The sequence below is a fragment of the Ceratocystis lukuohia genome, assembly GCF_044167205.1.
Source record: "Ceratocystis lukuohia strain C4212 chromosome Unknown Supercontig3_pilon, whole genome shotgun sequence".
In the NCBI taxonomy this organism is placed as follows: domain Eukaryota; kingdom Fungi; phylum Ascomycota; class Sordariomycetes; order Microascales; family Ceratocystidaceae; genus Ceratocystis; species Ceratocystis lukuohia.
In genome coordinates, this window is record NW_027263522.1 from 1,192,533 (window position 1) to 1,213,491 (window position 20,959).

The 20,959-nt window shown below is 49.3% G+C and overlaps 7 protein-coding genes across 7 annotated transcripts; 3 read left to right on the top strand and 4 right to left on the bottom strand.

Moving 5' to 3' along the window:
• Positions 1-186: 186 nt before the first annotated feature.
• Positions 187-1,965, top strand: HOO65_030317 (prolyl-tRNA synthetase; the record flags this gene model as incomplete). The annotated part of the gene is made up of 2 exons (XM_071002079.1): positions 187-653; positions 726-1,965. The coding sequence occupies 2 exons, from the start codon at positions 187-189 to the stop codon at positions 1,963-1,965; spliced, it is 1,707 nt and encodes a 568-aa protein (XP_070859996.1).
• Positions 1,966-2,726: 761 nt separating this feature from the next.
• HOO65_030318 (Cytochrome b-c1 complex subunit Rieske) lies at positions 2,727-3,922 on the bottom strand (the record flags this gene model as incomplete). The annotated part of the gene is made up of 4 exons (XM_071002253.1): positions 2,727-2,908; positions 3,133-3,283; positions 3,386-3,474; positions 3,640-3,922. 4 exons carry the CDS (start codon positions 3,920-3,922, stop codon positions 2,727-2,729), a joined length of 705 nt encoding a protein of 234 aa, XP_070859997.1.
• A 1,448-nt stretch (positions 3,923-5,370) lies between these two features.
• HOO65_030319 (DNA damage-binding protein 1) lies at positions 5,371-8,997 on the bottom strand (the record flags this gene model as incomplete). Its single annotated transcript, XM_071001802.1, has 3 exons — positions 5,371-5,670; positions 5,750-8,840; positions 8,903-8,997. The coding sequence occupies 3 exons, from the start codon at positions 8,995-8,997 to the stop codon at positions 5,371-5,373; spliced, it is 3,486 nt and encodes a 1,161-aa protein (XP_070859998.1).
• Positions 8,998-9,597: 600 nt separating this feature from the next.
• Positions 9,598-12,357, top strand: HOO65_030320 (uncharacterized protein; the record flags this gene model as incomplete). The annotated part of the gene is made up of 4 exons (XM_071001879.1): positions 9,598-9,615; positions 9,654-10,202; positions 10,362-12,291; positions 12,344-12,357. The coding sequence occupies 4 exons, from the start codon at positions 9,598-9,600 to the stop codon at positions 12,355-12,357; spliced, it is 2,511 nt and encodes an 836-aa protein (XP_070859999.1).
• A 241-nt stretch (positions 12,358-12,598) lies between these two features.
• Positions 12,599-13,993, bottom strand: HOO65_030321 (WD40 repeat-like-containing domain; the record flags this gene model as incomplete). The annotated part of the gene is made up of 1 exon (XM_071000373.1): positions 12,599-13,993. The coding sequence occupies one exon, from the start codon at positions 13,991-13,993 to the stop codon at positions 12,599-12,601; it is 1,395 nt and encodes a 464-aa protein (XP_070860000.1).
• Positions 13,994-15,054: 1,061 nt separating this feature from the next.
• On the top strand, positions 15,055-16,512 carry HOO65_030322 (ATP synthase F0; the record flags this gene model as incomplete). The annotated part of the gene is made up of 3 exons (XM_071002176.1): positions 15,055-15,164; positions 15,231-15,488; positions 15,555-16,512. 3 exons carry the CDS (start codon positions 15,055-15,057, stop codon positions 16,510-16,512), a joined length of 1,326 nt encoding a protein of 441 aa, XP_070860001.1.
• Positions 16,513-17,182: 670 nt separating this feature from the next.
• HOO65_030323 (dead deah box dna helicase) lies at positions 17,183-18,598 on the bottom strand (the record flags this gene model as incomplete). Its single annotated transcript, XM_071000374.1, has 1 exon — positions 17,183-18,598. The coding sequence occupies one exon, from the start codon at positions 18,596-18,598 to the stop codon at positions 17,183-17,185; it is 1,416 nt and encodes a 471-aa protein (XP_070860002.1).
• Between the last annotated feature and the right edge of the window lie 2,361 nt (positions 18,599-20,959).

Genomic DNA, 20,959 nt, shown 5'->3' on the forward strand with positions numbered 1-20,959 from the left:
TTACTACATGGTTGGCTAGTCCTTATTTTTTTCTGCACCTTTGATTGAATCCTAGGCCCATCTTCTGGCATTTTACGTGGCCGAGCGTCTTGTCTCAATTCATACCTTGTCATTCTTCTGTTGCCCGTCCCAACGTTCTTCAACGTCTTCTCCTGTATCCAGCTCACGATAAAAAAAACCCTTATCATGGCCGACCCCGCAACCCCCGATGTCCCTCCCGCTTCAGCTGCGGCCCCTGCCGAGCCTTCCAAGAGCGCCCTGAAGAAGGCCGAGAAAGAGGCCCGCCTTGCTGCCCAGAAGGCTGAGAAGGCGGCCAAGAAGAAGAACCAGCCTGTGGTTCCGGTTGCCTCAAAGAAGAATGATGATATTGCTGGTATCACCGTTAGCAAGAATGAAAACTTCTCCCAGTGGTACCAGGAAGTCGTGCTCAAGGCTGAGATGATTGAGTACTACACCGAGATCTCGGGTTTCTTCATTCTACGCCCTTCCTCCATGTACGTGTGGAACACTATTCGCAAGTGGTTCCAGGAGCGCATTGAGGCTATGGGCGTCGAAGAGACTAGCTTCCCCATGTTCCTGTCGCAAAAGTCCTTTGAGCGTGAGAAGGACCACGTCGAGGGCTTCGCTCCCGAACTGGCTTGGGTCACCAAGGCGTGAGTATCTGCCCACTTCCTGTCCGAGGCTTAGTATATGCATGTCACTAACTACCCTTTGTCTCGATGTAGTGGCGATAAGGACCTCGAAGTCCCCGTTGCTGTCCGTCCCACCTCTGAGGCCGTCATGTACCCCTACTACTCCAAGTGGATCCGTAGCCACCGCGATCTCCCCTTCCGCCTGAACCAGTGGAACTCTGTCGTCCGCTGGGAGGCCAAGCAGACCACGCCCTTCCTCCGTGCCCGTGAGTTTATGTGGCAGGAAGGTCACACGGCCCATTTAACCGAGGAGCTCGCTGGCAAGGAGGTTCTAGAGATTCTGGAGCTATACGCTGGTATTTACGAGCAGCTACTAGCTGTCCCCGTTGTGCGTGGTCGCAAGACCGAAAACGAAAAGTTTGCTGGTGGTTACTACACCACTACTGTCGAAGGCTACATCCCATCCAATGGTCGTGGTATTCAGGGTGCTACTTCTCACTGTCTGGGTCAAAACTTCTCCAAGATGTTTGACATTACTGTTGAGGACCCCAGCAAGCAGGGCTCGCACCTCCATGTATGGCAGAACTCGTGGGGTCTATCTACCCGTGTCATTGGTGTCATGGTCATGATTCACGGCGACGATAAGGGCCTAGTTCTTCCCCCTCGCATTGCCCGCACTCAAACTGTTCTGATCCCCGTTGGCATCAACAAGAACACTACCCCTGAGGAGCGCAAGAAGCACGAGGAGTCTATGGACGAGATCCAGGCCCAGCTAAAGAAAGCCGGTGTTCGTGCCGAGTCTGACTGGCGCGAAGGCTATACCCCTGCCTGGAAATTCAATGACTGGGAGCTCAAGGGTGTCCCTCTGCGTCTAGAGTTTGGCCCCAAGGATGCCGCCAAGAACCAGGTTTCCTTTGCCCGCCGCGACACTGGCGAGAAGGGTGCTATTGCCCTTGCTGACCTGTCTACCAAGGTCCCAGAGCTACTGGAGACTATCCAGGCCGACATGTACACCAAAGCCGAAAAGTCGTTCCGCGAGCACCGTGTCCAAATCACCGACTGGTCCAAGGTCATGCCCGCCTTGGACGACAAGAACGTTGTTTTGATTCCATTCTGCCACGACGGCGCCTGCGAGGATCGCATCAAGGAGTTGACTACCGGGAAGATCGAGGTGTCGGAGAACGGCGAGCCACCCAAGCCTACCATGGGCATGAAGTCTCTATGCATCCCCTTCGAACAGCCCGAGGGCATTGTCAAAGGCGAAACCAAGTGCCTGAACCCCGAGTGCTCACGCAACGCTGAGAGTTGGGTCATGTTCGGCCGTAGCTACTAAGCACGTCATCGCACACAACTTGCCTGCACAAACGTTTCCTTGTGATGGCAAACTGATTTTATTTACAGCTGGTAGGGTTTTTAGCATTGGGGGACTAGCGAGGGTTACGGGTTATTGGGAGGTCAAGGAGATCGAGTCATCAAACATATAAAAGCAAAAAGAATAAAAAAACACTTGAAACTAATTGGTACCTCTTGCCTTGTAACCAACCATTGTAGCTCACAAGATAGCTTTTTCGCGTTTGAAAATCGGGGAAATTATCTGATGATATTGAGTCACCCTAAGCCAAGCTTGACTTCTTGACATGATACATATGGCACACAACACCAAGTTGACAAGTTAGTAGGAAATTATTTTTTGGGACATTGATGCGAGAGATAGTCTATTCGATACTTGTACATGGGTGGATAATAAGGGCCACCCCGGACAATCGCGCAAAAGAAAAAGAAAACAGAATCCGTCGCTTATATCTGTTGGATCGAACTCGAGGCTAGCCGTCGGTCGACTAGAAGAAAAAGAAAAAGAATTGGCGATGGTATTTGCACACGACGTAGAGGGGGTGAGTAGCCGGCAGGGAGGAGGCAAGGAAGAGGAGATCGGCATTGGTTTTCCGGTATGAGGGGAGTAGCCGACAATAGGAAAAAGAGAAGCGTGCGGAGACATGAATATAGACCTGAGAGAACGGACAAAGGAAACCAAAGGACGTGTTTTACATCGTTTTTTTATGTTTGGTATAATCGAGTATGCGCTCTTCTCTCCGCTTAACCAATGACCAGCTTGCCCTCCTCAGGGAAGTCGTAGGGAGGGATCTCGAGGTTAAGGGGAGCAGGTCCTTTTCTTATACGGCCGGAGATATCGTAGTGAGAACCGTGGCAGGGGCAGAACCAACCACCATAGTCACCGGCCTCGCCGATGGGCACACAGCCCAGATGGGTGCAGACACCTAGAAAGCTTGCCGTCAGTATATAGGACCATTCAAGTAACAGAAAAGTGTAGGGAGGGACCATAAGTCAGAGATTAGGACGATGGAGGCGATGACACCGATGGCCAATGACTACGTTGCTTAATTGCTTGTCAGGGCCAAAGTCGTGCCATATCATCCAAATCTCAAAGCACACACAGCCCCCTCCGTTCCTGTCCCTTGAAAATGGCTGATTTGTCTCTTACCCAGCATGACAAGCCACTCGGGCTTCTTGACACGGTCGGCATCAACCTGGGGGTCACGCAGAGAGGCAACGTTGACCTTGTTGGCTTCGTCGATTTCGCCGGAGGTACGGTGACGGACGAAAATAGGCTTGCCACGCCACTTGATAATAACCTATTCACATAATTTAAAGTTAGATAGCATGCTTAATTAGTAGACTTGCTATGCCGCTCATGCGGTGCAAGGCCCAGAAAGCATTGCCATGGAATCACTTACGTTCTTGCCCTCGGGAATAGCATTCAGGTCAACCTCGACCTTGGCCATGGCCAGAACATCGGCAGAAGCAGACATGTTGACCAGGAACTCTGTTGACGATTAACGGGTTAGCCGATACAAGTCCTCGGGATGATACGCGCCGCCGGTTAAGCGGAAATGCCGAATTATGAAGGCGAAAGAAAAAAAACAATTGAACCATTGGCGCCTGTCCGAATACAGGACACCAATTGTCCGGGAAATACGGCTCTGCTCACCCTGGACAGTTGACTTAGCACCAGCAGCCGAAACAGCACCCATGGCGCCGACCATGAAGTAACCAAACAGCTTGTTGGCACCCTCAGGCTTCTTGCTCATGTACTTGCCGAAGCTGGGGATCTGGCTGGTCTGGGGGTCGCCCTTGAAGGGAGCAGTGTAGGACGACGAAGGGGCCGAGGCGCCACCATCACGGACAGCAGTCGAGCTAAGAGTCCGGACGACAGGAACGGAGGTCTTGGGAATGGCCCGGATAGCCAGGCGGGAAGCGGAGAGCGCAGTCATTGTGGGCGATTGATAGAGGGGAAGAGATTAATTAACTGTATATCGAGTCGGCTCAAGACAAGATCGTCGCCGAAAAAAAAAAATAGATGAAAGGAGTGGAGATTGCTACACGATTGTGGAGGTCCGAAAACTCGCGGAGGGGAAACAAAAAAACAGGAAGGAAGGCTGAGGTCTTTTTTCTTCTCTCCTCTTACTGAGATTCGATAAAGAGCAAAGCAATTTTGAGACGATGTTTTTCAGGACTACTCAGCCAAATATGAAAGTGGAACCAACCAAAGGCCCGCCAGAGAATTGGCACCAGGCAAAAAAAGACAAGAGGAAAAACCAAGATGATGTGGATGCCTCAGGCCAATGGGATGCTGTTTGTTTGCATGAGAGCCTCTAGTTGCCCTGTAAATTTTTTAGAGCACTCACCTAGACACACCTAGTCTGAAAGACCTAGATTGCGAATTAACACAACGTAATTGGCTAGAAACCCCCAAGCCCTACGCGTGGTTTACCCGGCGGGACCCGACCCGTTTTACGCTGCTATGACTAGTCACGTGAGCCGATATTTCTCAGGATCTTTTATAGCTTAGTAGAGCTCTAAGCTGGTACATAGGGTTTAGCCTATATTGTACAGCCAACCCTAACCGCATCTTTGAACATTTCTGCACTAGATAACCGTATAGGACAAACTTGACACTCCAAAGCTGTTGAAAGGATAGGAAAATAAATGGTCAAATGCCTTGGCTTGTTTATCGCCCGAGCACCCTCTCCAGAAACGCGGTTACTACCGATGGTTTGCTTTAATATCCCATTCCTAAAGAAAGAAGAGGAATGAAAGAACTGAAATGTCTGCCAAGAGCTAGTACCATAGGTTAAAGAATGGCTTTATGGAAGAGTAGGATAATATGGAAATAGATGAGGCCTTCAATGTCAGTTTCGTTCTATAAAAGAAAGGATAGACCAGATGCCCTATGGGACTCACTACCTTTGATGTGATGAAGAGCCTTTTGTCCTTCGACTTAGTCGTATACGACGTGCGTCGTTCTAAGGATGACTTAATGGCTGAAGATATTGAAGTAGAGGACCTGCTACTCCCCTTTCTATGTCACATCATTCCGGCGAACAGTGGAAGTTTTGTAACCTCCTAGTATCGGCGCCCTACATCTATCATTAGATTCTAGCCTTATTGAGGCTGCATGACTCTGGATGGAGGAAGACTTGCAGACAAACCACCCAACTTCTGCATATGAGAAAGGCCCGAAAGCTGCAATCATAAAGACTGGGAGGCTGCCCTAAGAAGTTGTCTTACTTCTAAAATTTCCTCTTAGTTTGCTTCTTTGGGATCTCGAGCTATGAACATTTGGCGAGAGGGAAAGGGTGTCGTGGGGCATTTAGTTGCCTGCTCAACTCTGTACTCTGAATGCTATCAGCCCGAGGCAGCGTGGCATAGCCCAAGTAGCTCAGTGCATGTATTTGAGGCTTCTAATCACGTTTCGGGCATTAGCCACACTTATAGGCAGCCCTTCACAGACAACCTCCTGCATTGTTTCACTCATTTCCAAAAACCTTTCCAACTGCTCACCAACGACAAAGCTCTGAGGCTCTTTTTCTGTATAAATAGCATCGCGGAATGCTCGATACTCCGCAAAGCTCAAGTCTCCCAATGTCTTGATGTGCTGCGTGATGCGCTCTTGTAAGTGGATTAGAGTGTCACGATATTCTGGCGCAAGAATACCGAATAGATAAACACCGCCTTCAGCCTAGGCAGACACAAACTTCGGTTAGCATAAACTTCCCCAATAAAGTGCAAGCGATGGCCAAGCTGCAGAAGCGACTTACTGTCGTCATGATTGCCTGGGAACCCAGTAGCTTCCCAGCCTCGGGTGTTATGTCCAAGGGGCGTAGCGTATTGACCTGCTCGCCAATATTAACTGCACTGATGTATTCTACAGTGGGTAGTGCAAGTCTTTCGGCAATATTCTTTTGTTTCTCTTGCTTCTCTATGTTGAAGACAATCACATTGCCCTGGGAATCGGCTTGAAGCCATGTATGTGGTGCTACACATGCAAGCGCAGTCGGCCACAGATTGAACCGATGTTGTCCTATGAGCTCAAAAGCTTCGCTGTTCTCTGTATTGAAGCGAAAAAAGAAAGCGGACTTTGTGAGGTCAGAGACACCAACAATGTCGCCACACACATCCAAAGAGGTTGGGGACAAGATAGAACTTTTCGATGCCACCTTTTCCAAGTGGCCTGTTGTTGGGGATGTTTCTGTGTACTTGAAGACGCGGATGCCACTGACAACGCCCACAAATATTAGGTTATCCTTCACCTTCACAGAGGATATAGCCGAGGGGGTTTGCCACGTGACAAGAGGGAAGACGTTCTTTTTCTCATCAATCCCAAACACAGTCAAGGTACCAGAAGCTTCAGTTTCAATACTGCCGCTCTCTATGTACGAGGTCCCAACCACTAGTCTTTCTACCTTGCCATCTATGCTATCGTGAAACTCGAGGATATCGAGTGATTCTGGAATTTGAGAGTGAGACTTGTGTTCTAGAAGGAGCGGGTCGCCCAAAGGACGAAACATGATTTCGTCCACTAGCTGCAAGGATGATTCAACAACCTCTTCGTTGTTTACTAACTTCTTGGACAAGCATGCAAGAATAAAGGCCTGCTGTGAGGGTAGATAAGCCAGTCTTCTGACAGTCTTCTTCAGTGGGAGAGTCTTGACATGAGTTTGTCTCTGGTCGTCGATAGTGCCAATCAAAAGCTGACCATTGGCAGCAATGATGAGCGATTCTGGGAAAGCATCTGAATCAAACGGCACGACACTCGTAACATCTTCGAAAGTAGTAGCAGAAAAAATATGCCTAGATGGGGTTTCGCTATGAATCAGGCTGGGCAAATCGCTAGCAACAAGAACCCTGTTAGTTCCGTCTTCTTCTCGCGGAAGGACATATAACTGTCCCTCTCTGGACCCTAGCACTACTGTGATCATACTAGACACCGAGTAGTCAGCCAGCGAAATGGAAAAGACTACAACCGCGCCATCGTCCATGGCTACAATAAGCGAGGGATTGCCTTCATTCTCCTTGTGAATCTGTACAAGAGCCGCGTCACGTGGAACGGCTATGCTGTCTTCAGACTTCGGGATGGTAAAGGTGGCAGAGATCCTCATGGTAGTTAGGTTTACAAGAGATATCGTCCCCGATTTCCACAGGGCCACGATGCCAATACTAGGGAATGAATGAGAGGTAGCAACACACGTGACCTCGTCTTCGGTGCCATCAGCTGAAGGCTCAGCCTCCTTTGCAGCCACAGCTAGTTGGTTATTGAGATCTAGAGATATAAGCTTAGTACCGTCAACAACAATTAAAGCGTAGCTGTCATTAGCTGAAGCATTAGATATAAGGCTGCCACCTTCAGGACTCCAGCTTTTGGTTATCTCGCCACTAGATTTATGCCTTAGAGTTGCAGATGAGGCAGTAACTTGTAATGTCTGATTGTCTCGAACGTCTCGGATAACAAGGCTTGACTGACTGAAGTCAAGGGACGGCAGAAAATCCAGCTCCTCGATAGAGCCATCAATGCCAAACTCAAACACTCGTGTGTCAGTCAAAGAGGATACAGCAACCATATTAACCTTTTCGGCCCCTTCAAAGCGGAGAGCAAACATTCTGCTAACGTCTTTAAAGTCGTCTAAAACACCAACAATATCAGCGCCGACGCCACTGCGAATCGAGCGAAGAGACCCGTCGGACCATATACCCGAGCCAGCAACTATTCGCGCCTGGCCAGTAGAGAAATCGGGTCGGTGAGCATTCTCTCTACTGCGAATACCCATGTCCATGAGAGCAAAGTCAAGAATTGGAGCATTGTTAGCAAACGAGTTAGGTGCGGTGAGAACTTCAAGCTCAAGCTTATTGAAGTCCAGTCGCAACAGTTGCGAGTCGGCATAATGAGAGCCTAGATACAACAGACCATTGCCCAGGTAAGACAAAGTTGAGGCCCGTGAGATTTGTTGGTTAAACTTTGCTACCTCTATGCGCGTCACCCATGTCCCCTCTGTAACGAGGCGTAGGACATGAAGATATCCATAATCGTCACCAAGAATATAGGTGCGGTTATCAACTTGTACCCATGTAGTGAACAGAGTTGCTTCTGGCAAAAAGGCCTGGACTTGTTCAAAATTTAGTCCATCCATGTATATCACAGTAGTCTCTCCCACCGCAACAAGGCCACCTAGGTACGCACGGGATGCAGCTGCAGTCGCCCGCCGCACATGGTACCGGTTGTTTTCGTCAAATTCACTTGGAATAGGTATCAAAATAGACGTGAGATGGTCCTTGGGGGTGAACATGTGCTCTCGAACCTTGGGGCTGAAATCGCTGGGCTCTGAATGTTTGTCGTCGCTGGTGATAGGATATATCGAAATTTGAGCCTCCTCCCAGTCATGTTGCTTCTGGTGTAGAAAAGCAATTCGGGGGCCAGTAATGGATGGCAAGAAACAGGCCGATTTGACATACAGCTCAGAAATTCGGCTCTGGCCTAGGAACCGAAGAGACTTTGGACCCTTGCGTGCCTTTGGACGATCTTCCATTCGACTGATGCTGATGACGCCCTCCCAAAGCAGCATCGCTATAAATTTGCCATCTTGATCAACCAATGCTCGGTCTGTACTTTCCGAGGCCCGCACGAAATCTGGAAAGTTCTCCTGTATAACTTCGGGGGTTTCAATCTGTTTTGTTGCGTCATCCCACCACACTGTGATGTAGCTGTTCATGTCGGTTCCGATAAAAAGCATGTCGCGCCTTGCATCTTTGGGTCGTAGCTTCGAGAGGGTAGAAATAGTACCATTGATGGCTCGTGAATGTAGGAAGACGGCACCGTCGTGGGTCACGCGCCATACTTCCAGGCGATTAGTGATTCTGTAGATAGAGCTTGTTAGAATTGACGGAGATAGGCAGCAAGTCAGTCCGACACCACATACGCTATGATGAGGTCATCTTCGGTTTCGGAAGTGAAGCGAGCTGTGAGAGAGTGCCTCACACTTGTAGGGCGGTGTATTGGTGCAAAATAAGCCATTTGGGTGCGTGGCCTTTAAACAAGAGAAATTATAACACGTGTAGTTGAGATGAAAATGGAAAGTGGTGCGACCGAACAGCTATAATTTTCTGAGCCGTAATATCCTTTGTGTTTCTGTTGGCAACTACTTTCTGTGCAGAACCTACATCCTTGAAATCAGAACTTTAAGCCGATATGACGCAGCTCACACTTTCTTCAATTGTGGGGCGACTGGGCTGTCCGACGGTATCAACGGCGAAGCCCCACAGCGGAAAGAGGTACGCACCTTCCTGTCATTCAGTGAAACGTAAAGAACCCATCACCAGTCTAGATGAAAAGAGAGCAATTACACAAAATAGAAGGGATGGATAAAAATGCCTCTTTATTGGCCAACTGTCTACTCTTCAATTAGGGCTCTAATGATGTATCCAAGCAAGCACGCCCCCCACTCCACTCATGTCGAGCTGAGCGGCTGATAAAGGATATATTCAAGCAACTTCCGTTTTGCTCACAGAGGGGGCCTATTAAAGACTTTTCTTTAACAGAAACCCCAGCCAGATTCCTCTTTCCTCTCCTTATCTGTCTCTGATCATCATGTCTCTAATATGCTAGCCCACCATCATGGCACAAAGCAGTCATGTGAGCCGCTCCCATGGCCGCCTTTTGACTTCTCACAGGTAGACCATGAAAAGGCCTCTCAATACACGCTACAGATCGAGGACTCAGATGCCATACAATATGGCCGTCTTCATGACTTATTCAGGCCGCTGCTGCTTGAGCCCCATGCCCTCTTGAGGCATCACAAAGAACATAGCTACTGGGGTCTGGGGCTCGTAGAGGATGATCATCTTCCGGGCTTCACGCTACCTCATATACAAATTACTGACGATTATAGCGACTTGCAATCTTATGACTACGCAAACCACGTCATTGAAGGCGACACCACACCAGCCGAGAGCGACTTTACCATTAATTTTACACATGCTGCTGTAGAACGAGACGTAAAGCTTACTTTACCACTCTTGCATAGCGATAATGATCGAGATATGGATGACTTCCTATCCATGAGGCTCCAGTACCGGTACTTCAATATCACCGAGTTTGTACTCCCTCTTGAGCCAGTGAATGACGATAAAGACGAAGGCATGCTGTTCCCCGATACCGCTATTTCATTGCTGTGTCTCCTAGACAGCGAAATTGAGTCTGAAGCCTTAGATTGCTCAGACGTAGCAGAAGACTGGGTGCAAAGAACTCTGGGCGAACTTGAAGAAATGGGGTCTTGTGACCATATGTTTTCAGCCCACCAAATATCAAATGCAGGTTTATCTTGATCAAAGGACTACATGTTGAGGGTACTGACTAACAATAACACTAAAACTTATTAGATTCGGCTCCTCTCACCTCCACTAAGCCCCATCCAACAGGCTATTGAGCCTTTTATGCCCTGGGGACAAACTTCCAAGATAGATACCCCCGACTCCGATGTCCCATCTCTTCTAGAGCTGGATTTAGCAACGGCCAATGAAGCAGCAAGCCAAAGCTGTCCTCATGATTCTATTAGCGATGAAGCATTTGAAGCTGCTCTAGCCAACTTTCAGCCGCATTCATCGTCGCCTCCTCAAAAGATCCAAGTCTGCAACATCAAACTTGAACCTCCAGTTCTTAAGCCAGAATCTCCTGTTACATTAAACAAGAAACTGCCGTTTATTATTGATTTGACGGAGGATGATCTTCTATCTACTCAAGTGGCAAGCAAGTCGAGTCCTCCAACTCCAAATACTGGTGACGATTATGAAGTTATTATCTTGGATGACGACTTACAAGAGTTTTGCGAGTCAAAGGCTCAAGCAGTCAATTTGTCAGTTGGGCAAGAAAGGGTCCATTACCATGAGACGGCGTTACGTATGACAGCGCCAACAATGGATTTTTCTTCACCTACTCCAGCATGGGCGCTTTCATTTGACAACATTACGGCAACGTTCCAGCACATAATCAAAGTATTCTCCAAGTTCTTCGACTTTTCCATTAGCAGAAGCACGCCAGATCCTTCTATAAACCACCTCCCGTGGAAACCATGGCCATCGCTTTTGAGGAAATGGGTAGTTGTCGAACAGATCGAGTCATTCGGAGATCTCAAGAACTGTCACACACTGCTAGGGCCAATCCCAGAAGAAAACGTTTGGGACTCAACTAGTCGTTTCTCATTTTTAGAAGCAGACTTTGAGGAGGATGAGCTCCAGCCCATGTCCAATTTTTTCTGCTCACCAAAGGCAGAACCCGTGCCACTGAAGGCAAGGCCCCCCGAGACGCCAACTCGAAACCCCGCCTCTCAGTTGACATCTCGATTTTTCCCAAGTTCCGACTCCTTGGCCGAAGCACCTCATACGCCATTACAAAAGCATCCAAGCCTCATGGCCTCACAGAGCAACCTGGCTTTGTTCACTCCTAAATCATCTAGCCCGCCACTCCAGAAACCCAATACTCATGTCGACCATAGAACATCTCACAAGCGGCACGGTGACTTAATGGGTGATATTATGGCCATGAAGCGGCTAAAGCCAGGAAGACAAAAGAACAAAGCATTAAACTCGACCGATCTACTCTCAAGTCTCTCCAACTCAAACCCCGCTAGCCAGCATTTAACAAACTTTATGAACATCATGAATCCCCCCGACAAGGCCGGGACAAAGTCCAGCCCGTTATTTTCACACTCAGCAGCAAAAACACAACAACCTCCGCCCTCAATTTCCAAAAATGCCCTCTTTTCAGTATCCAATCCTACCGCTACAGACCTATGCCCCCCCATCAGTGGTATTCTTCTCTCCGGTCGCTATTTTGTTTCAGTTTCTATAGGCAGTAAGCTGACGCGCCTCCTTCAAAAGCTGCAGCCTAATATTGGGCTTCTAGACCGCAACTACAGCCGATATAATACGTTTGCCGAAGACTCCACATCTCTGCAACCTCTAGAGGTAGTCTCTGAGCTCTCTTTCGAGGCTGACCTTTCAATTTCCCTAGTTTCTGGAATTATCATTGCCCCCATTACAGCATTAACCAGAGAAAAGGCTATCTTGTACCAACGCGTGCAAAAGGTTAGCTATTTGTATCGAAATCTTGACGTTCTTATCTCAGCAGGCAATGTGGAGGGCTCCAGCTATCGCACGCCGTTGCAAAATGAGCTAGATGCATACACTAGTCTCTGTTGCTTCTCTGCCTCACTTACCAACACTGTGTCAGTTCATATGGTTGCTGGCGGACATGAGACTCTGGCCAAGTGGATCGTGCGCCTGCTTGAAGATAAACATCATGAGACCCAATGTGTGTCCCATTTCCTTACCTCCGACGAGTCGAACTGGGAAAGATTATTTAGGTCATGTGGGTTGAATGTGTGTGCGTCACAAACATTGGTAAGGGCCCTAGAGACGCAATGGGGGGCAAGGGCCTAGTTGCATTTGTTCAGATGACGGCCGAACAGAGGGTTGCTCAGTATAGTGAGTTACTAGGCAGCGATCCCAGTATGCTTCAGAGGGTCTCGGCTGCGCTAGACAGGAAATGGGGATAAGCCTGGCTATGAACAATAAACAGGCCTATAAAGAGCGCAGACATGTTTGGTTAAAATTCCGGCTCATTCATCATCTCTGTCGCTGTTGCTATCACTTGTACCGCTACTGCCAATGCTCCAAATTTTCACTCCCGTCGCCCCTACAGCACGTGTAGGTACTTGATTAGAAGCTCCAGCCGTTGTATCGTTTTCGCTAGATCCAATTTCCCAGGCGCCTCCACACGTTGCTAGCACTGAGCCACTTGTATGCATAGCCGTGCTGCCAACAGAACAATCATGAGCCCTCCAGCTCCATGTTGGCTCATGCACGCCACTGACATATGCAGCATCCTCCCAGACAGCTACAGTCCCATTCTGGTCTCCAGCCCATACCTCAAAGCCACCGTGGCTGTTCTGGTATACATCGCATGTTACACGTTGGCTTGAGTGGTCTTTATTTTCTTTAGACAGCACACTTAAGGGCTGGCCAGTGCCCCGGATATCATACACTAGCATACCGGTTGTTTGGCGCTCATTAATAATGAGATACCGGCCACATGGACTCCATTTAACCTGCATGATTCCCGTGCCACCCACTTCGGTTCTCAAATCACGTTCAGCCACGTCTTTTACAGACCAAGTGCCGACAGCCTGCGCACTGCGGGCAATGTCATACAGCCCGACCCAGCGCGTCCATGTGCCTGCAGCAAGAAGGGAAGCAGTCTCCGCACCACCAGATGGATTCATGTCGAGTGCAGAAACCATACCTTTCATGCCAACGCCACCGCCCTTGGATATATGACGCCGCGATGGGATGGTGTGAATAGTCAGCAACGGGCTAGCAGTGCCTGGGCACGAAGCATCGATATAATCTAGGCGGTTCATGGAACCAACGAGAAAATGGGTGCCTGGATTGAGCCACAGGGCAGAAGATGGCTGGATGAATGCTTCAGTTTCATGGCGGATAAGCTTGTATCCTGCTACAGGTGGCAGTTCAGCGCCATTGGGGAAAAGATGGAACAGCTGGATGGGGGCGTCTTTGGTGCCGACGAGAACGAGCTGGGTGGAAGACTCGTCGAGAGAAAAGTATGGAGCAGGTTCAAAGACGTTAGTAGCAGATGGCAGAGCGATTGTGCCGTGTGTGGATAGGTGTGAGGGTGTAGGGGAGGAGAGCAGGTCAGAAGGCACGACATGGGTGATCAAGGTGTTTGCCGAGGTACATCCAACCAGAGAGGTACCATCGGCAGTCCAGCGAATGTGTTTGTAGAAGAAAGGTTTTGCATGCTGCGGGCTTGTAGCGGCAGCGGCAGAATGGCTACGACTGCGAGAGAGGGGGGGATGCAGCGTCCTGATTGGGTTTGGTGAAGAAGAGGCTGGCGGTAGCGGAGAGGAGGGAGTTTGGCAATCTGAGGAACGCGTTGAAGCAACAAGATGAACTGGGGGCAAGAGATATTGTGTGCGGGGCGGCGATGAGGTCATTGTGCAGAAAACAATAAAGCAATCCCGGCTGAGCCAAACCAGTTGCTCTGATGGCTCTCAAGGAAATACAGTAGAAATGAACACAGATAAGAGAAGAGATAGGAGCCCATCAGCCCTATACAACCCTAATAGAACCAACCCTATTCAACATTGTTCCTTCCGCACATTTGCCCGCGTAGGCACGGTGAAGGGAATTCCACCAATGAGAAGCCAGGAACAGATGATGAAGAGCAAAAGTATTGAAGTTCCCTGCACATAAATAGCCAGGTTGTGTATGTTCCTTGATGGTTTAGCTCGCCTAGAGACTATTAAGACACAAGGACTGCCGCTATTTTTCTTCCCCTCAATTTGCGGAGGTGAAATTCCATTGTTTCCTAACAAGTTTGCAGCTACTTTTGGTCCTTGTTCACTACGTCCCAGGGAGTCCCCAAAAGACCCTCAGCAAATCGACGTCATCGCTGACGAAGAAATAACCAAAATAAAACAAGCCTTGAGTTTTGCTTTCAGTCTCAGTTTCATTTTCTTTTCTTTTCTCGTTTTTTTCCCACCTGTGTAGCTGTTGGTTGTGCATCAAGAACAGTCTCTTCTTTTGTTTTCCTTTTTTCTTCTTTTCATTAATTTTTCGTTTTTCCAGCTTGGATCACCGGGTTCTTGTCGGACTTTTTTTTTCTTCTTTATTTTGCTTTTCCTTCCTTTTTTTTTTTTTTACGCACCTTCGTTATTCAAAAAAAGGTCGCCGTCTTGTTGCCCTCTCTCACGGCTTCTCTCCATGCCATTAAAGACGAAGACAATCGAGCTCAAAGGAAAGACCCTTCGCTCTAGTCCCATCTAGCCGCCCTCTTTCAAGTCTCGGCGATTCTTTTTTTTTTTGGCTCGCGGCTCGCGTGATCGTCTTGTCTTGTTCTTTTTTCTAGACTAGGCTTGAGTCTTGCCGATCCGATCTTCTCCTCGCCTCTGTTCTCGCCCACCATTCGCTTCACTCCCAAGTTTCCCAGATCTCTTATCTAGCTACCCTTCTTCTCAACACTTTCTCGCTACTTCGGCTTTAGTTGTCGCTCATCATGGCTACTTTCTCAACGCACTCGAGTGCGTTGTTCTCAGCCGCCACTTCGCCTGCTAATCGCTGCGAAGCCATAGCTAATCCAAACATTGCCAATGTCTTTGCCTCGGTGTAAGCCTAGCCCTTTCTAAGAAACCGTAGTCTACTACTAACCATTCGTCCTTCCTCCCGCTCTAGCTTCATTCTCGCCGGCTTGCTTGGCTCCTATCTGCCTCAGCACTGGCGCATCTATTCCCGCCGCACCACCGAGGGCATCTCGCCCTATTTTGTGCTTCTCGGCACTACCTCTGCCACTGCTGGCTTTGCCAATATCATCACTACTGAGCCCTCGCGCCAGGATATCGCCTGCTGCAAGATTGTTGACGGCTTTGATTGTGCTGTTGGGCTCTTGGGCATTGCCCAGCTGGGCGTGCAGTTCCTCTGCTATGTAGCCATGTGAGTTTATATGTTCCTCTGCTACTGAGTATTTGTCTCCATACTGATCCGCTACTACGCTACAAGCCTCTTGCTCTACCTCATCTTCTTCCGTGAAGCCAGCCCCGACGAAGCTACCGATGCCGATGCCGAAGCTGAAATCGATCCTAAAACAAGCCGCTACATCGCCATCATCGTCGGCTCGGTCTGCGTTCTCCATGCCGTCTTTATTGCCGCTATCACTGCTGTTCTTGCCTTCGGTAGCCCCACAAGTCTTAATACATGGGCTAATTTCCTAGGTGTCATGGCAGCTATGCTTGCTGCTGTACAGTACCTGCCACAGATCTGGACCACTTGGCACCTCAAGCACGTTGGCAGTCTCAGTATCCCTATGATGTGCATCCAGACACCCGGTGGCATCGTGTTTGCCATCAGCCTCTACGGCCGCCTGGGCATGCGCGGCTGGAGCACGTGGGGCATCTATGTGCTCTCAGCTACCATGCAAGGCACGCTGCTAGTCATGGCCATCTACTTTGAAATCGCGCGTGAAAACGCCGCAGCCACCGCAGCCCGTCGCGCTGCTGCTCGAGCCTCTCGTCGTGCCGCTCGCTCACATCAACCATCTGTGGTCGTACCCCAGCGGCCTGGTGGCCCTTTCCGTACTTACTCCGAAGCCTATGACGACGCGCTGCCTGGCCCCTACACCGCCCACCCGCAAAGCTACGCCGAGACCCCTGACGAGCTCGACCGTCTATTGTACCGCGAGGAGCGACAAATCAACAACGAGACACGCCCGCTGCTGGCACCTGGTGGTATTGGCACGCCACATCGCCACTACTCGGGTGGTCCTGTGGATCCAGCAGCCGCTAAGCCTTCAAGGTCTGGATCTAAGAATGGCTGCTCGCGACGGGGTAGCAAGAGAAGCGTTAAAACGCCCATTACCACATCTGTGGATGAGGCGGGAAACAGCGGTTCGTCCTCTAAGAAGGGGGGTGGTGACGGTAGCAGCAATAAGAGAGGAAATGCTTCTTCTTCTCCCAAATAAATGTCTTCCTTTGCCGTCCTAGGTCTCAATCTATCACTTCTTTCCCCATACACCAAGGCTTTCTTCTGATGGTCTTTTCTTTTTTCCACTTCTCCCTCCCTCTCTTGCCTTTACCTCTCTCCTCATCTTGCTGCCTATTTGCCTCGTCTTCTTGTCCATGAACCCCTGGCCTTCCACCACCCGTCATGTTTTGATTTGTTTGCCGTTCTGTTGTGCTCTATTACCTGTATGTCCTCTTTTGTTCCTTTTTTGCTAGGTCTTCTTTTTCATCAACCCCAGATCGTCGTCGTCTTTTTTTTTTTTAGTTTTGCTATTCTCACCATCTAAGCAGCATGCACATCTTATCTTCTCTGCTGGTTTTACTGTTGTTACCATCCTTTTTCCTGAGTTTTGTTAATATCCCCTTTGCCCTGCACTTGCACTGTTTTGTTATTTTGTTTACTGCCCCTACTTATTTTGTTTCTTCATTCTCTCGAAAGTCTAGTTTGGTAGAAGCAAACTCATGATCATTAGCGCCATGTACAAAGCAGAAAATATTAAAAAAGCTGAAAGAAAAAGAAACAAAGACAAGGAAAAAAAAAATTCAACAGCCCATTCGTTCGTTTATAGTCCACAGTTCCGTCCGTATCTAGATATTATACAGAGTTCCTCTACTTGTCTTTATAGCGTCTTACCCTGCGTCTTCTGCAACAGCCGTTGTCCATACCCGACACGCGTATTCTTTGAGCTCATCCTCCGTAATCACGATATCGTTTTCTGGTCTCGGCTCGTTGCCAGGGCTAGCGAGGAATATATCGTTAAACTCGATGCAAATAGGCCCACCACGGACCTCGAACAAGCCTGGGACGATGGGCTCAGTTGACCCCAGAGTCGGAATATCCGGTTTCTCCAGCATTTGTTCGTCCTCATCAACGGGCTCAGCCTCGGTCTCGGGTTGCTCGTCCATTTGAAGAGGAATTTTCCGCTTCTTCACCGGGCATCCTCCATGGCGAGGTTTAATCTCAACACTTTGGACACACTGTCGCGTTGAGGCTAACCACTTCTCAATAATGATGGTACCGGTGGAGTGTACCGTTTTAGCTATGAGGACTACGCGTACCTTGCCATCAGATGCATCAAACCACCAACGAGCCTTGGTTTGCAACATGAGTACAGACTGAGCCCAACCAGCTTCCAGCACAAATGAAGGAAAGGTCTTCTTTTTCTCGGCACGCTTCTTGCGGCCTTCCAATCTTTTGGCCTTTTCTTCCTCTGTCAGCTTCTTTTTTTTCTTCTTCTTCTTGTCCTCCTTGGCCTCACCAGGCTGGCTTTTTTTCTCAGCCACAGCCACAGCAGACTTTGACTTGGCAATTGTAGATGTGGTCGACATTCCTGCGGCTCCAGAAACCGCAGATGAGGCTGGCACGGACTCGATTGGAGGGGCATCGGTCATCTCGACAACAGGATCTTCACCACTATCGGCGGGAGTGTTTGCAGCAATAGTAGACTTTTCTTTGGCGGCCGCTGCGACGTCATTATCTGTAGAGGCCCCTGCATCTTCAGGCTCGGCAATATCCTCGTCTGCGTCGTCCTTGCTGTCCGCCGTAGTTTGACTGGATGATTTAGGGCTGGGGCTTAATTCGTCAAGCTGAACAAGCGGACGTAATGCCGAGTCGGGCTGAGCCAATGAGTAGTCGCCAGACAGGGATGTGCATAGTGTGCCGCTAATATCTTCGACTTCAAACTCGGGGCCAAGGTTAAGATTGCGCAGTTTTTGCAGAAAACGCTCACGCAAATTTGAATGAAGAATTTCATGTGAGCTACTGGGGACCTCCAAAACCAACAATTCGGCGGCGGGGTTGTAGAGGCAGAGGTGCCAATTAGGCCGAGCCTTTATTATAGCTTCGGCCACCGTCTGTGCATGAATGGGTGTCACCTGCTGCACGTGCACAATGACAGTGTGAAACATGGTTCCCTCGACGCGCGAGGTGAGATCATCGATGGTGTCATACTGGACAATCAGGGTGTTTGCTGCCAGTTTAGAGGGGTGGTAGTCAGTAGAGGGTGCTGAGAGCGCAACGGACGGATGATCGGCGGATGGGGACATGTCGGAAGGGGAAGTGGAGGAAGAGAATGAAGCGAGAGGGAAGAAGGGGAAGAAAAAAGCCGAGAACAGGCGGCTAACACAGTTGGCGCCTGAAATGTGCAGCGGCAGTGTGGTCTAAGAAGCTGGCTGGCTAAGAAGTAGGTGGTGTATCCCAGGAAGAAGCAAGACCCAGATATGCAAGCAAGTAAAACTTCACAATAGGATTATAGGATGCAATCCAAGCTGCGTCATAGCCAGGAAATTTCACAAGAAAAGAAAGGGAACCAAGAGAAATCAAAGTCACAGGCAGAGAGAAGGAAAACGAGTCGAGAGTTTTTCACAGCCAGAGAAGCAACCGAGAAAAAAACAAATGCGGGGTGTTGATGAGTGAACAAGGGATAGTTTTGAGGGGGAATCGAATGGGCGACTTTTTAGGCTCTGGTCCAGACCAGACCGAGAGAGGGCGACAAGAAAGCGAGAGAGAGGAAGGGCCTGAGGGCGCTTTGTTTCATAGGCCTGGAGGAAGGGAGGAGGGAAGGGTGAAAAAGGAGGCGTGTGTATTAAGGTGGGAGAAGGGCTAGAAGAAGAGGAAACAAGAGGGTAACGGTGGTATATAGGCAACATGAACGCGGAACAAACGAAAAGAAAAAAGGAAACAAGAACAGAAACGAAAAAAAAAAAAGATTAAAAGTACTCACGGCTCAGTGGCGTAGGCAACCGAGTCTTGGGCTCAGAAGAGTCGGACATTCTTCTTCTCTTGACAGAGCGCATGCCTTGCTCCCTATTCAACTGGATCGGAGTGCTTAGGTAGAGGGCACTCCTAGGGTGCCGACGATATAACTGGAGGTGAACACGGGGCCAGAAGACAATCCAAACCAAGAACCGGACCTGATGAGTGGTGAAAAGTCCGCAAGAGTCCAGACCAGTCGATTGGCTTTGACCGCCCGATTTCCTGTGGGATTCTTTTTGTTTACTTTATCGGGCGCTATTGGATGGGGGTCACCTAATAGGAAGCGAAAAGAGAAAAAAGAAGTGGGAATTTAAGGAGCAATCAGTCTCAAACACGAGGCGGGATACAACGCGTGATGCGATGCGATAAGTCAATAAGGTCAAGCCAATCCGGTCCAGCCAAATTCACTTCCCATTCAGCCAGGGTCAGGCGATCAATCTGGCCAACACCAGATCAAGCCGTGTCGGTTTTGCTGCCCGTCGAATCACGTCACGTAACGTCACGCTGTCACGTAACGGTGATGGGAATGCAGCTTATGGAAGACTAGTCAAAAGCCCAAGCCAAAGCCAAAGCTACAGCCTAAGCTGATTATAGCAGCCACAGCAACTACAGCAGCGATCCGGCTTCTGAACTAGAGATGAGATCGAATTGCCAGCGACAACGAAGGCGTGTATTCGTCGGAGAGTGGGATAAGCGTGATGGGCTTCGAATAAGATATTTGGACGGATGTTGGCGGCAGAAAGAAGAACAACACTCGGTGTAGTGGCCGGCAGGCAGTGGAAAGAAGGGGACAGAAGGAGAAGCAAAACGGAGACAGGCGGAGGAGGAACGTCTGTTTATCTAATTGTCGGATAAAAACGACGAGGGCAGACGATAAGCAAGGAGGACATTGAGGAGGTGAACAGACGAACAGCAATGGCCAGGCTGGCTAAGGGGGAGGAGACTAAAGCCCTGGGGCAGGCTTAGGCTTTGCAGTGTGGTGTAATGTTGGCAGATCGCAAAGCTACAAGGCTGTGAGAGTGGGAAAGGAAAGAGCGAAAAGAAGCAAGGGAAGGGACACTAGGCAAACAGACACAGCCAGCCCCCCACCCCCTAGAGCGAGCCAACAGAACAGCAATGACACAAACGGAAGGGGTGAAGAGGCTGAGAGACACCATGGAAAGAGGGAAAAGGCAAAGGCTACGCTACGCTACGGCTACGGCTACGGCTACGACTACGTCTACTGTATACTGTATACTGCCCAAAGCTTGACACTGTAGTACTAGCTTATGGAGGCTCTCCACAGCGCCTATAAAACAGGAAGTTAGTTGCTAGACCCCTCTTATTGTGTAGCTCGTACAGCTTCTTGAACAATGCATGTGATGTTATGCTGCAAGCTTCCTCTCGCCTTGCTCCAATCTTCTGACAGAAATTCCCAAAGTACTTGTATACAGCTCTACCTCACGTGCTTTCGGATTCATTACACAGCGTACAACATAGCACAACATCACAACATACGCACCAAGCGCTATACTAATATATCAGCAGGCCGCCCACAACTTCTTACAACATCCTCCATTCCCCCCCCCCCCGGTCACGTCGCCCTCTCTACCGTTCGTTATCCCGCTTCAATCTGATCGAGACAAATCCAACAGGCTGTCTGGAGGATTCGG